General features: G+C 46.5%; 1 protein-coding gene across 4 annotated transcripts in view; it reads left to right on the forward strand.

Annotated features, from left to right (window-relative positions):
- Positions 1-562: 562 nt before the first annotated feature.
- SLC25A16 (solute carrier family 25 member 16) overlaps positions 563-15638 on the forward strand; it is a 46103-nt gene continuing 31027 nt past the window's right edge. For 2 of the 4 annotated variants that reach the window (XM_025395960.1, XM_025395961.1), the window contains exons 1-2: positions 563-1133; positions 9628-9720. In XM_025395960.1, coding sequence (XP_025251745.1) covers positions 1007-1133; positions 9628-9720 — 220 coding nt within the window. In that variant the 5' untranslated portion in view covers positions 563-1006. Of the gene's footprint in view, positions 1134-9218; positions 9401-9627; positions 9721-15638 lie in introns of all 4 variants that reach the window. The other 2 variants (XM_025395962.1, XM_025395963.1) reach the window with 2 other exon arrangements.

Genomic DNA, 15638 nt, shown 5'->3' on the forward strand with positions numbered 1-15638 from the left:
AGAACTTTCTAAAAAAAGTTGTGGACTTTTTTTTTTTTTTTTTCCCATGAGACGGAGTCTTGCTTTGTAGTCCAGGCTGGAGTGCAGTGGCGCGATCTTGGCTCACTTGCAAGCTCCGCTTCTCAGGTTCATGCTATTCTCCTGACTCAGCCTCCTGAGTAGCTGGGACTACAGGCGCCCGCCGCCACGCCCGGCGAATTTTTTGCATTTTTAGTAGAGACAGGGTTTCACCGTGTTAGCCAGGATGGTCTCTATCTCCTGACCTCGTGATCCATCGGCCTCGGCCTCCCGAAGTGCTGGGATTACAGGCAGGAGCCACCGCGCCTGGCTGCTGCTGCTGCTTCTTTTTTTTTTTTTTTTTCCGAGGCGTAGTCTCGCTGTGTCGCCCAGGCTGGAGTGCAATGGCGTGATCTCGGCTTACTGCATGCAACCTCCGCCTCCTGGGTTCAAGCAATTCTCCTGCCTCAGTCTCCCCAGTATCTGGGATTACGGGCGCCCACCCAACGCCAGGCTAATTTTTTGTATTTTTAGTAGAGACGGGGTTTCACCATGTTCGCCAGGCTAGTCTTGAACTCTTGACCTCACGTGATCCGTCCGCCTGGGCCTTCCAAAGTGCTGGGATTACAGGCGTGAGCCACTGCGCCCGGCCAGGTTGTGGGTTTTAATGGGACGGTCTCACTGCCTACCGTTCCCTTTTTCCGTCCCAACAGAAGGGGCCTGAGCAGTAAACTGACAGAGGCTATGCCGGGTGAGGCGCTATGGGGAAGTTTACGAGCCTGGGTGACGCCCCCTTCCGCGTCCTGGCCCCGCCCCTCCCGCTTGAGCCCCTTGGCGCGTGACTCAGGTCCCGCCCCTGCTGTACGCCATCAGCTCGCGCCGTGCCGCCGGGTGTCACTCTGCCCCGCCGGCGGGGCGGTCAGCGTCCTGTCACCGCCTGTTCGGGCTATGGTCCCGTCCGGTGTTTTGTAAGTTGGCAACCTCGGCTGCTGACGCGACCCTGGTCCTGATGGCGGCGGCGGCCGCGGCAGCCCTGGCGGCGGCCGATCCCCCTCCTGCAATGCCGCAGGCGGCAGGGGCCGGAGGGCCCACAGCCCGCAGAGACTTCTACTGGCTGCGCTCCTTTCTGGCCGGAGGTGGGTCCATGCCACGAAGAGCCAGCCGCGCTCTGGGTGGCGGGGTCAGGATTGTGGGCAAGTGGGATGCAAGCGCCCTTTATGACATTCCTGGACTCTGGCTGCTTCAATGCTCTGCTAGACGTCTGCCCTGACCTGCTGTAACCTCTTTGTAGTAATCACTTGACTAATGACAGTCAGATAATGGGGAGTGGAACCTTTGGCTCTCCGGCAAAGGCTGGGGAGGTGGAAGGTCTGAATCAGGTACCCATTTTTCAGGGCTGGATAACAGGGAAAAGAGGAGGATCCCTTACAGAGACCCTGGGGTTTTAGTGAAACATTCGGGGCACTCCTTTCTTTTATAAAGACCATGAGTGACCCAGTGTAGACTTGGATTTTGCTGTTTGCTTAAAGGAAAACAAATATTGGAGATCAGCTTTTTAATGACGACTGGAAAATTGTGCAAAACTATCTAGAGCCAGAACTGGTTCCAGTGATTCTAGTGAACTGTGCCACAGTACTTGACAAGCCCTATTATTGGTGTGACTTTGGGATCAAAAAGTTCATATTGTCGCTTAGGAATTTCCTGGGCCTTCAAGCTCCACCCTTCCTTAATTACTTCTCTGGGTTGTCATTACTTATTTAAGATTCATAAATTTAAAAATTCCACATTGAGGTTGTGTGCAGTGGTGCACTACTGTAGTCCCAGTTACTAGGGAAGCTGAGGCAGGAAGACTGCTTGAGCCCAGGAGATTGAGGCTCCAGTAAGCCATGATCATACCACTATACTCCAGCCTGACCTACAGAGAAAGACCCTCTCCTAAAAGAAGAAAACAAACAAACAAACAAACAAAAGATAAAAATTTGCTGGGCAGAGTGGCTCACACCTGTAATCCCAGCACTTTGGGAGACTGAAGTGGGCAGATCACTTGAAGTCAGGAGTTTGAGACCAGCCCGTCTAACATGGTGAAACCCTGTCTCTACTAAAACTACAAAAATTTGTCAGGCGTGGTGGCACTCAACTACTCAGGAGACTGAGGCAGGAGAATCACCTAAACTGGGGAGGTGGAGGTTGCAGTGAGCTGAGATCCTGCCATGCACTCCAGTCTGGGCAACAGAGCCACACTCCATCTCAAAAACAAAACAAAACAAAGCAAACACTCACATGAGGATTTGTAGAAAGATCATTTCTGAAGACTGCAGCAGTATTAAGTTTTTGTTGTTGTTGTTGTTTTGAGACAGAGTCTCACTCCCTCACCCAGGCTGGAGTGCAGTGGCATGATCTCGGCTCACTGTAACCTCTGCATCCTGGGTTCAAGTGATTCTCCTCACTCACCTTCCCAAGTAGCTGGGATTACCGGGGAATGCCACCAGGCCCGGCTATTTTTTTTTTCTTTTTCTTTTTCCAGATGGAGTCTCACTCTGTCAGCCAGGCTGGAGTGCAGCGGCATGATCTCTGCTCACTGTAACCTCTGCATCCAGGTTCAAGTGATTTACCTGCTTCTGCCTTCCAAGTAGCTGGGATTAGAGGCGTGCACCACTATGCCTGGCTCATTTATTTATTTATTTATTTTTGAGACGGTGTCTCACTCTGTCACCCAGGCTGGAGTGCAGTGGTGCCCTCTCAGCTCACTGCAACCTCTGCCTCCTGGGTTCAAGCGATTCTCCTGCCTCAGCTTCCCGAGTATCTAGGACCATAGGTGTGTGCCACCACACCCAGCTAATTGTGTATTTTTAGTAGAGATGGAGTTTTACCATGTTGGCCAGGATTGTCTCGATCTTTTGACTTCGTGATCCACCTGCCTTGGTCTCCCAGAGTGGTGGGATTACAGGTGTGAGCCACCGCGCCTGGCCCTAATTTTTATATTTTTAGTAGAAACAGGGTTTTACCGTGTTGGCCAGGCTGGTCTCGAACTCCTGGCCTCAAGCAATCTGCTCACCTCTGCCTCCCAAAGTGCTGGGATTAAAGGCGTGAGCCACCAAACCAGGCCTCAGAATTTAATTATTTTGTTCTTCTGCTGATAAAATGACATTTAGGCCAGGTGAGGTGTCTCACGCCTGTAATCCCAGCACTTCAGGAGGCTCAGGTGGGGAGATCACCTGAGGTCAGGAGTTCAAGACCAGCCTGGCCAACATGGTGAAACCCCATGTCTACTAAAAATACAAAAAAAAAAAGGCCAGGTGTGGTGGCGCATGCCTGTAGTCCCTGCTACCTGGGAAGCTGAGGCATGAGAATTGCTTCAACCTGGGTGGTGGAGGTTGCTGTGAGCCGAGATTGCTCCACTGCACTCCAGCCTGGGCAACAGAGCGAGACTCCCTCTCAATTAAAAGAAAAAAAAAAAGAAATGACATTTATTCACATGGAAATGAGTCCCAGCTATGTGCCTCCAACTTGCTTGGTATAAATCAGAGAACAAAAGATCTATCGCTGGGTGCAGTGGTTCAGGCCTCTATATCCAGCACTTGGGGAGGCTGAATCGGGTGGATAGCTTGAGCTAAGGAGTTGGAGACCAGCCTGGGCAACATGGTGATACCCAGTCTGTACAAAAAATACAAAAATTAGCCGGGCATGGTTGTGCCCACCTGTTGTAGTCCCAGCTACTTGGGAGACTGAGGAAGGAGAATTACTTGAACGCGGGAGGCGGAGGTTGCAGTAAGCCCAGATCGCGTCGCTGCACTCAGCCTGGGCAGCAGAGCCAGATTCCATGAAAGGGGAAAAAAAGAGCTATAATTGTTGGTTAAGTAAAATGCACTTTGACAAACATGTTGTGTAATGACCACCACAGTCAAGATATAGAGTAGTTCCAAAATATTTCCACTTTTCTTTTTTTTTTTTTTTTTTTTGAGACATTCTCGCTTTGTTGCCTAACCTGGAGTGCAGTGGCCTGATATCATTGCAACCTCCACCTCTCATGTTCAAGTGATCTCCTGTCTCAGCTTCCAGAGTAGCTGGGACTACAGGTGGGTGCCACCACTTCTGGCAATTTTTTTTTTTTTTTTTTTGAGGAGTCTCACTCTGTTGCCCAGGCAGGAGTGCAGTGGTGCAATCTTGGCTCACTGCAACCTCCACCACCCAGGTTCAAGCGATTCTCCTGCCTCAGCCTCCCAAGTAGCTGGGACTATAGGCATTTGTCACCACACCCGGCTAATTTTTTGTATTTTTAGTAAAGATGGGGTTTCACCGTGTTAGCCAGGATAGTCTTGATCTCCTGACCTCGTGATCTGCCCGCCTCGGCCTCCCAAAGTGCTGGGATTACAGGTGTGAGCCACCGTGCCTGGCCTAATTTTTGTATTTTCAGTGGAGACTGGGTTTCACCATTCTGGCCAGACTCAAATTCCTGACTTCAAGTGATCCACCTGCCTTGGCGTCCCAATGTGTTAGAATTACAGGCATGAGCCACTGTGCCGGGCTTTTTTTCCACTTTTCTTTGACATTCCTCTCCTCTCATCTGCAACCCCTGTCAACCACTGATCTGTTTTTCTATCTCTATAGTCTTGACTTTTCCAGAAAGATATATAAATAGAGTCATACAGTATGTAGCCTTTTGAGTTTGACTTCCATCACTTACCTTAATGCATTTAAGATTCATTCACATTGCACGTGTAAGTAATATATTTCCTTCTTTTCTTTTCTTTTTTTTTTTTTTTTGAGACAGAGCCTTGCTCTGTTGTCCAGGCTGGAGTGCAGTTGTGCTATCTCGCCTCACTGCAAGCTTCGCCTCACTGCAAGCTCTGCCTCCCGAGTTCACGCCATTCTCCTGCCTCCGCCTCCCAAGTAGCCGGGACTACAGGCGCCCGTCACCACTCCCGGCTAATTTTTTGTGTTTTAATTAGAAACTGTCAAAGTATTTCTAAAGTGTCTATTCCATTTTGTATCCCCACTGCCTTATTGGCACTTGATATTAAATGTGAGTATGTGTGTGTCTGTGTGTTCCTTTTTGTTTTTTTTTTTGTTTGGAGACGGAGTCTCACTTTGTCACCAGGCTGGAGTGCAGTGGCGTGATCTTGGCTCACTGCAACCTCTGCCTCCCAAGTTCAAGCGATTCTCCTGGCTCAGCCTCCCGAGTAGCAAGGACTGCAGGCACGTGCTACCACGCTGGCTAATTTTTTGTATTTTTAGTGGAGACAGGGTTTCACCTTGTTAGCCAGGATGGTCTCAATCTCCTGACCTCACCATCAGCCCGCCTCAACCTCCCAAAGTGCTGGGATTACAGATGTGAGGCACCATGCCTGGCCCTTTGCCTGGCTAATTTTTTTTTTTTTTTTTTTTTTTTGAGACTGAGTCTCCCTCTGTCTCCTAGGCTGGAGTGCAGTAGCGCGATCTCAGCTCACTGCAAGCTCTGCCTCCCGGGTTCACGCCATTCTCCTGCCTCAGCCTCCCGAGTAGCTGGGACTACAGGCGCCCACCACCGCGCCCGGCTAATTTTTTGAAGTTTTTAGTAGAGAGGGGGTTTCACTGTATTAGCCAGGATGGTCTCGATCTCCTGACCTCGTGATCCGCCCGCCTCAGCCTCCCAAAGTGCTGGGATTACAGGCGTGAGCCACCTCGCCCGACCTTTTTTTTTTTTTTTTTTTTTGAGACAGAGTTTTGCTCTTGTCACCCAGGCTGGAGTGCAATTGTGCGATCTTGAATCACTGCAACCTCTGCCTCCCGGATTCAAGCGATTCTCCTACCTCAGCCTCCCGAGTAGCTGGGACTACAGGCATTCGCCACCACGCCCAGCTAATTTTTGTATTTTTAGTAGAGATGGTGTTTCTCCATGTTGGTTAGGCTGGTTTCGAACTTCCGACCTCAGGTGATCCGCCTGTCTCGGACTCCCAAAGTGCTGGAATTACAGGTGTGGGCCACTGCGCCCAGCCTAATTTTTCTATTTTTAGTAGAGACAGGGTTTTGCCAAGTTGGCCAGGCTGGTCTTGAAATCCTTACCTCAAGTGATCCTCCCACCTAGGCCTCCCAAAGTGCTGGGATTATAGGCGTGAGCCATTGTGCCCGGGTGAATTGCTTATTACAGATTGTCTATCTAATATTTTTTGAACATGGATGACTGGTGGTAACTGAAACTGCAGAAAGTGAAATTGCAGATAAGGGGGGACTACTGTAGTGTGAAAGCAAGGTAAGACACTATTAAATAGGCTGGGTGTGGTGGCTCATGCCTGTAATCCCAGTACTTTGGGAGGCCGAGGCGGGCAGATCACGAGGTCAGGAGTTCAAGAACAGCCTGGCCAACATGGTGAAACCTCGTCTCTACTAAAGGTACAAAAAAAAAAAAAATTAGCTGGGCGTGGCAGCGGGTTCCTGTAATCCCACCTACTCAGGAGGCTGGGGCAGAAGAATCACTTGAACCTGGGAGGCGGAGGTGGTAGTGATCCGAGATCATGCCATTGCACTCCAGCCTGGAAAAAAAAAAAAAAAGATACTATTAAATAAAACTACTTATTGAATACATTCTAAACAATTTCTCTCTCTCTTTTTTTTTTTTGAGACGGAGTTTCATTCTTGTCACCTAGGCTGGAGTGCAGTGGTGTGATCTCGGCTCACTGTGACCTATGCCTCCCGGGTTCAAGCGATTCTCCTGCCCCAGCTTTCCAAGTATCTGAGATTATAAGCATGTGCCACCACACCCAGCTAATTTTTGTATTTTTAGTAGAGATGGGGTTTCACCATGTTGGCTAGGCTGGTCTTGAACTCCTGACCTCAGGTGATCTGCCTGCCTCGGCCTCCCAAAGTGCTGGGAGTACAGGCGTGAGCCACTGCACCTGGCCTAAATAATTCATTATACAGTTAATTCGTACACAACTGAGAAGATAATATACAATATTCTAAAACCAAATGCATATTATTTTTAGTTTATCCATAATTTTGGATAGCCATTATTATGATTTACTCTTTTTTTTTGAGACGGAGTCTCACTCTGTCACCCAGGCTGGAGTGCAGTGGCGCAATCTGAGCTCACTGAGACCTCTTGAGTTCAAGCAATTTTCTGCCTCAGTCTCCTGAGTAGCTGGGATTACAGGTGCCCACCACCACACCTGGCTAATTTTTGTATTTTTAGTAGAGACAAGGTTTCACCATTATGGCCAGGCTGGTCTTGAACTTCTGACCTTGTGATCCACCTGCCTCAGCCTCCCAAAGTGCTGGGATTACAGGCATGAGCCACTGCACCCAGCCTTTTTTTGTTTTTTGAGACGGAGTTTTGCTCTTGTTGCCCAGGCTGGAGTGCAATGGCGTGATCTCGGCTCACCACAACCTCTGCCTCCCAGGTTCAAGTGATTATCCTGCCTCACCCTTCCGAGTAGCAGGGATTACAGGAATGCGCCACCACGCCGGGCTAATTTTGTATTTTTAGTAGAGACAGGGTTTCTCCATGTTGGTCGGGCTGGTCTCGAACTCCTGACTTCAGGTGATCCGCCCGCCTCGGCCTCCCAAAGTGCTGGGATTACAGGTATGAGTCACTGCGCCTGGCCAACTATTATTTTCGTTAGTTCGGATAAGAGAGCTTTGATATGGAAACATAGTAGATATAATATTTGAGTATAAATATACATTTTATTTATTTATTTATTTATTTTGTTTGTTTTTTTAGACAGAGACCCACTCTGTCGCTCAGGCTGGCAGTGGTGTGATCTCAGCTCACTGTTACCTCTGCCTCCTGGGTTCACGCAATTCTCCTGCCTCAGCCTCGCAAGTAGCTGGGATTACGGGCATGCACCACCGTGCCCGGCTAATTTTTGTGTTTTTAGTAGAGATGGGGTTTTACCATGTTGGCCAGGCTGGTCTTGAACTCCAGACCTCGTGATCTGCCCGCCTCAGCCTTCCAAACTGCTGCAATTACAGGCGTGAGCCACCGCTCCCAGCCACAATTTATTTTTGGATATCTCAGAATGTGGATTTTTAAAGTTAAAATTTTATTTGTGTATGTGTGTGTGTGTTTTTTTTTTTTTTTTTTTTCCTTTTTTTAAGATATAGTCTCTGTAACCCAGGCTGGAGTGCAATGGCGTGATCTCAGCTCACTGCAACCTCCGCCTCCCGGGTTCAAGAGATTCTCCTGCCTCAGCCTCCTGAGTAGTTGGGATTACAGGCAGCCGCCACCATGCCTGGCTAATTTTTGTATTTTTAGTAGAGATGGGGTTTCACCATGTCGGCCAGGCTGGTTTCGAATTCCTGACCTCAAGTGATCCACCTGCCTTGGCCTCCCAAATTGCTGGATTACAGGCATGAGCCACCGTGCCTGGACTTGTTTTTTAAAGACCGGGTCTTGCTCTGTTACCCAGGCTGGAGCGAAGCCGCGCAATTATAGCTCTCTGCGACTTCCAACTGTGGGCTCAAGTGATCCTCCAGCCTTAGCCTCTGAGTATTGAGGCATACCACCATGTCTCGCTAATTTTTTTTTTTCTTCTTCGAGACAGTCTCACTTTGTTGCCCAGACTGGAGTGCAATGGCGTGATCTCGGCGCACTGCAACCTCGGCCTCCTGGGTTCAAGGGATTCTCCTGCCTTAACCTCCCAAATAGCTGAGACTACAGGTGCCTGCCACCCTGCCTCACTAATTTTTTTTGTATATTTAATAGAGACGGGATTTTACCATGTTGGCCAGGCTGGTATCGAGCTCCTGACCCCAGGAGATCTGCCCGCCCCAACCTGCCAAAGTGCTGGGATTACAGGCATGAACCACTGCGCCCGGCCGATTTTTAACATTTTTTTTATAGAGATGAGGTCTCACTGTGTTTCCCAGGCTGGTCTCAAACTCCTAGTCTCAAGTAATTTTTCCACCTCAACCTCCCAAAGTGCTGGAATTACAGGTGTGAGCTACTGTGCCTGGCTTATTTTCCACCTTTTTATAAGAGGAGCCACCCATTTTATCAAGTCTTTACTAGATGTACAATATTGTAGAGAAGTCTATATAGTTGATTTAGAAGCATGCCAAGCTTGAGGGGCTGGCCTGGACTCTGACCTATGCTAAAGCCCATGTATGCACTTTATTCTACTTTCATCTATACTTTTTCCCAGTGGCACATGGTAGGGTCAAAATACATATTTGCTGAATGTATAAATGAATGACTAATTTTATGGGTAAAAGTTGGTTGTTTCAATGAAAAAATGATCCAGAAGAAGAGGAGGTTGCTTCAAACAGAACCTGGCAATCGGATAAATACCTTCAAGTGTCTGTCTCCATAAAAATCTTCCAGAAGAAGAGGAGGTTACTTCAAACAGGACCTGGCAGTTGGATAAATACCTTCAAGTGTCTGTCTCCATAATCACATTTTAGCAAGATTCCCAGTGTTCCTCAGGTATTAGATGCTGATTTACACAATAAAACTTACTAAAGTAGTGTAATCATGCTCACTTATTAAGTTACAGGGAATGGGGACCAGGCATCTGCATGTCCATGCTGTAGGCAGATTTACTCATGGAGACTAAATTAGAGATTAGAGGGTTTGCTGGCTGAACAACTAATGATTTCTATCTGGAAAGAAATGGTACGCAATTTCTTCCTGACCTTTTGAAAAATTTTTAGGTATTGCTGGATGCTGTGCCAAAACAACAGTTGCTCCATTGGATCGAGTAAAGGTTTTATTACAAGCTCACAATCGCCATTACAAGCATTTTGGTGAGTTAATAGATGCTAAAGATAAAAATGAATGAAAATATTGTGGAAAGTGGGCAAAAAAGGGAATTTAAGTTTGGGGATGCAAAAAGTAAAGTAGAGGTTCCTCTTTAAAGACTTTTTCCCCATTTAATTAGGAATAAATACTAACTTCTTTTAAAAAGCAAAATTTATTCAAAGACTTGTGCTAACATTCTTAAATATCTGCTAGCCATGATAAAAAAAAATCAAAGTACTTTATTTTCTTAGCTCCCACAATTTAGTGTAAATATTTGCCCTGGCATGCTTATTCTGCTCCAAGCAAGCATTAGGTCATAGCCTGTTCCTCTTCCTTATTTGAAGGTGTTTTGCAAGCATTAGTCACAGCCTGTTCCTCTTCCTTATTTAAAGGTGTTTTTTGACCTTTCACAGGATTCCACACGTTAATTTCTCCTTCCTTTGTTCTCCTTTGCCTCTTTTAAAAAGTTCTAAATTGCTAGCCAATCGGGACAAATATAGGATGTGAGGTCCCATTCCAGCCAATGGAAACAGGACACAACAGTAGGGTGGACAAGTCAGGTTATAAATGACCCTGTTTCTCCTTTGTTCGGTGTACTCTCATGGCAAAACTGCTGGCGAGGGTACCCTTTCTGCGAAAAATAAAAATGACCTTGCTAAGTACTTTAAATATATGTTCAAGTACTGTTTCTTTATGGCACCAGGAAACAAGCATTTCAAACGGGCAAATTTGCTCTTTGTTTTTTCTCTGTAGATTCAGGAACTTGAAAGGGGGCAATTAAAAAAAAAAGGAAAGGGGGCAAATTTTCCAAAGAATATTTTTCTTATCCATTATAATCCTTTCATTTGCAGTAGTGGTTATATATATTATCATTTTAGGATGCTGATATTTTCCTAGCCCAAATCTTGGAATAATTGAAGTAAATGTTACGTGTTTATTGGGATTAATTAGTCACATTGTTCGCAGGCACACATAACAACTCAGTCTGATTTTTTATTATTTATTTATTTATTTTTTGAGACGGAGTTTTGCTCTTGTTGCCCAGGCTGGAGTGCAATGGCGTGACCTCGGCTCACTGCAACCTCTGCCTCCCAGGTTCAAGTGATTCTCCTGCCTCAGTCTCCTTACTAGCTGGGATTACAGGCATGTGCCACCATGCCCGGCTAATTTTGTAGTTTTAGTAGAGACAGGGTTTCTTCATGTTGGTCAGGCTGGTCTCTAACTCCTGACCTCAGGTGATCTACCTGCCGTGGCCTCCCAAAGTACTGGGATTACAGGCGTGACCCACTGCGCCTGGCTTCAGTCCGATTTTTTAAATGCAATAAGAGATAGGAGATGAGATTTAAAAATGTAAAACTGAAATAATTACTCCTTTTTAACACTTAATTTAAAAAAGCATTCTAGAAATCTTTGTGCAAGAAGAATCCAGTGCTTGCTTTTTTTTTTTTTTCTCTTCTTCTTGTTTTTTTGGAGACGGAGTTTCGCTCTTGTGGCCCAGGCTAGAGTGCAATGGCACCATCTTGGCTCACCACAACCTCCACCTCCTGGGTTGCAGTGCTTCTCCTGCCTCAGCCTCCCGAGTAGCTGGGATTTACAGGCGTGCACCAGCATGCCCAGCTAATTTTTGTATTTTTAGTAGAGACAGGGTTTCCCTATGTTGGTCAGACTGATCTCGAACTCCCAACCTCAGGTGATCTGCCCGCCTCGGCCTCCCAAAGTGCTGGGATTACAGGTGTGAGCCACTGTGCCCGGCCGCTTGCTTTGTTAAAAATAAAAAAACGAAGACTTTAGGCCGGTCTCAGTGGCTCATGCCTGTAATCCCAGCACTTTGGGAGGCTGAGGCAGGAGGATCACTTGAGGTCAGGAGTTCGAGATCAGCTTGGCCAACATGGTGAAACCCTGTCTATACTTAAAATACGGAAATTAGCCGGGCATGGTGGCAGGCACCTGTAATCCTAGTTAATCGGGAGACTGAGGCAGGAGAATTGCTTGAATTCGGGAGGTGGAGGTTGCAGTGAGCCGAGATTGAGCCATTGCATTCCAGCCTGGGGGACAAGAGCGAGACTTCATCTGAAAAAAAAAAAAACAAGACCTTAGTTGTTCCTTTAAAACCAGCCATTCAATTAACATGGACACTTTAATAACTTGTCATTGGTGAGAATAAGAATTGTTTAGTCTTTTGGAGGGCATTTTGGCAATATGCGTAAAAGTCTCAAAAAGTACCTATTCTTTGACCTTGCGGTTCCAGTTTTAGGAGATTATTCTAAGGAAGTAAATAGAAATGTGGTCAATAATCATATGCAAGGATCAAAACATTAATTATTATTATTATTATTATTATTTTGAGATGGAGTTTCAGTCTGTTGCCCAGGCTGGAGTGCAGTGGTGTGATCTCTGCTCACTGCAACCTCTGCCTCCTGGGTTCAAGCAATTCTCCTGCCTCAGCCTCCTGAGTGGCTGGGACTACAGGTGTGCACCACCATGCCCGGCTAACTTTTGTATTTTTTAGTAGGTACGGGGTTTCACCATATTGGCCAGGCTGATCTGGAACTCGTGACCTCATGATCTGTCCATCTCAGCCTCTCAAAGTGCTGGGATTACAGGTGTAAGCCACCACACCCAGCTTATTGTTATTACTATTTTTTTGAGACAAAGTCTTGCTCTGTTGCCCAGAGGCTGGAGTACTGTGGCATGATCTTGGCTCACTGAAACCTCCTCCTCCAGGGTTCAAGCCATTCTCATGCCTCAGCCTCACGAGTAGCTGGGATTACAGGTACCCGCCACCATGACTGGCTAATTTTTGTATTTTCAGTAGAGACAGGGTTTCGCCATGCTGGCTGGCCTCGAACCCCTAACCTCAAATAATCTGCCTGTCTTGGCCTCCCAAAGTATTGAAATTATAGGCATACACCACTGCTCCCGGCCAAAACATTATTTGTGTTAGTTTTTTTCTTTCTTTCTGAGATGGAGTCTTGTTCTGTTGCCCAGGCTGGCTCAGTCTCAGCTTACTGCAACCTCTGCCTCCTGGGTTCAAGCTATTCTCCTGCCTCAGCCTCCTGACTAGCTGGGATTACAGGCGTGTGCCACCATGTCCGGTTAATTTTTGTATTTTTACTAGAGATGGGATTTCACTGTGTTTACCAGGCTGGTCTCGAATTCCCAACCTCAGGTGATCTGCCCGCCTTGTCCTCCCTAAGTACTGGGATTAAAGGCATGAGTCACCACGTGTGGCCACTGTGCTTGATTTTTATAATATCGTTTTATAGAAAGATGTTTAACAGGGTGAATAACAATCAGTTATTTTTCCAACTGTATTTTAAAAGTGTCATTCTTACAATCCTGAATGGATATTTATGTAGTATATTAATTGTAACTCATTTTCTTGTCAATATTTTTTCTTTTCTTTTTTTCTCTCTCTCTTCTTTTTTTTCTTTTTTTGAGATGGTCTTGCTCTATTGCCCAGGCTGGAGTGCAGTGGCGCGGTCTCAGCTCATGGTATCTTCTGCCTCCTGGGTTCAAGCAATTCTCCTGTGTCAGCCTCCTATGTATCTGGGATTACAGGCATGCACCACTGCGCCCAGCTAATTTTTGTATTTTTGGTAAAGGCAGGGTTTCATTATGTTTGACCAGGCTGGTTTCTTATTTTTTATTTAAAAAAAAAAATAGAGAGTAGGTCTCACTTGTTCCCCAGGCTGGTCTTCAACTCATGACTTCAAGTGATCCTCCTGCCTTGGCCTCCCAAAGTGCTAGGATTACTGCGTGGGACCTTACTGCCCAGCCAAAAAAATTTTTTTTTGAGACAGAGTCTCGCTCTTGTTGCCTAGGCTGGAGTGCAATGGCGTGATCTCAGCTCGCTGCAAACTCCGCCTCCTAGGTTCAAGCGATTCTCCTGCCTCAGCCTCCCGAATAGCTGGGATTATAGGCACCTGCCACCATGCCCAGCTAATTTTTTGTATAGTTAGTAGAGATGGGGCTTCACTATGTTGGTCAGGCTGGTCTTGAACTCCTGATCTCAGTCGATCCACCTGCCTCGGCCTCCCAAAGTGCTGGGATTACAGGCATGAGTCACCACTTCCAGCCCCAGCTGACATTTTTAATACTGAGGAAGTCTGTACTTTGAAATAGGAAAATTGCAACTATCTTCATATCCAGGAGTGAATTATCATTTATCTTTTTTTTTTTTTTTTTTTTTTTTTTTTTTTTTTTTTTTTTTTTTTTTGAGACGGAGTCTCACTGTGTCTCCCAGGCTGGAGTGCAGTGGCGCGATCTCGGCTCACTGCAAGCTCCGCCCCCCGGGTTCACGCCATTCTCCCGCCTCAGCCTCCCGAGTAGCTGGGACTACAGGCGCCCGCTACCGCGCCCGGCTAGGTTTTTGTATTTTTAGTAGAGACGGGGTTTCACCATGTTAGCCAGGATAGTCTCGATCTCCTGACCTTGTGATCCACCCGCCTCGGCCTCCCAAAGTGCTGGGATTACAGGCTTGAGCCACCGCGCCCGGCATCATTTATCTTTAATTCAGTTTTTATTAGACTTATTTATGTATTTATATATGTATGTATGTATTTATTTGCGACAGGATGTCTTAAATTTTTTGTAGAGACAAGGTCTCTCTATATTGCCAAGGCTGGTCTCAAACTTCTGGGCTTAAGCTGTTTGACCCACCTGCCTTGGCCTCCCAAAGTGCTTTGATTACTGGCATGAGCCACTGTGCCCTGCCTCTGCAATGAATTCTTCCTCACACAGTTTATTGCTCATGTATACAAAGAATCAAAATTAAATATGTGTAAGCCTAGCCAATACAGTGAAACCCCATCTCTACTAAAAATACAAAAATTGTCCAGGCATGGTGGCGCAGACCTGTAATCCCAGCTACTGAGGAGGCTGAGGCAGGAGAATTGCTTGAACCCAGGAGGTAGAGGTTGCAGTGAGCCAAGATTGTGCCACTGTACTCCAGCCTGGGCGATAGAGTGAGACCCCATCTTAAAAAAAAAAAAAAAAAATTAAATGTGTGTGGTTGCATGTGCCTGTAGTCCCAGTACTCTTGGGAGGCTGAGGTGGGAGGCTTGCTTGATCCCAAGCATTTGAGGCTGCAGTGAGCTGTGATTGTGCCACTGCACTCCAGCCTGGGCAACAGAGTGAGCCTCTGTCTCCAAAAAAGAAAGAATTAGACCTGTGAACTTGTTGAGAGATTATAAAAAACTGGAAAGAAAGGAAATTATTTTCTTTTGTTGTCTAGATTGAGGATAAAATGGAGAAGAATGATATTACCCAGTGTCTTGGGGTGTTTTACAATGACCCTGCGTATCAGTGTCTGAACAGGATTCTTTTATTCCTTTAACCTCCTCCCTGTGCTGATGTGTGTTGTTTTGTTTCCTGATTTGCAGTCATTAGGTTACATATTCATATTAGATTTCACGCTCTATAGGGCTACATGCTGTGGGTTACAGTGTACCCTGGTTACAGTATACCCTACAAGGCATATAAAATTTGGAGTGAATTCCTGGAGTGCAACAGTGAACTATTATAGTAGTCTTTGGAATGTCCTCTATTTTTAATATATACAAGCCCCCTCAAAAAAATAAATCTTGGCCGGGCGCGGTGGCTCAAGCCTGTAATCCCAGCACTTTGGGAGGCCGAGACGGGCGGATCACGAGGTCAGGAGATCGAGACCATCCTGGCTAACACGGTGAAACCCCATCTCTACTAAAAAATACAAAAAACTAGCCGGGCGAGGTGGCCGGCGCCTGTAGTCCCAGCTACTTGGGAGGCTGAGGCAGGAGAATGGCCTAAACCCGGGAGGCGGAGCTTGCAGTGAGCTGAGATCTGGCCACTGCACCCCAGCCTGGGTGACAGAGCAGACTCTGTCTCAAAAAAAAAAAAAAAAAAAAAAAAAAAAAAATTGATTTGGGGGTCTTTAAATTAT

Source organism: Theropithecus gelada, chromosome 9, assembly GCF_003255815.1.
Source record: "Theropithecus gelada isolate Dixy chromosome 9, Tgel_1.0, whole genome shotgun sequence".
Lineage (NCBI taxonomy): Eukaryota > Metazoa > Chordata > Mammalia > Primates > Cercopithecidae > Theropithecus > Theropithecus gelada.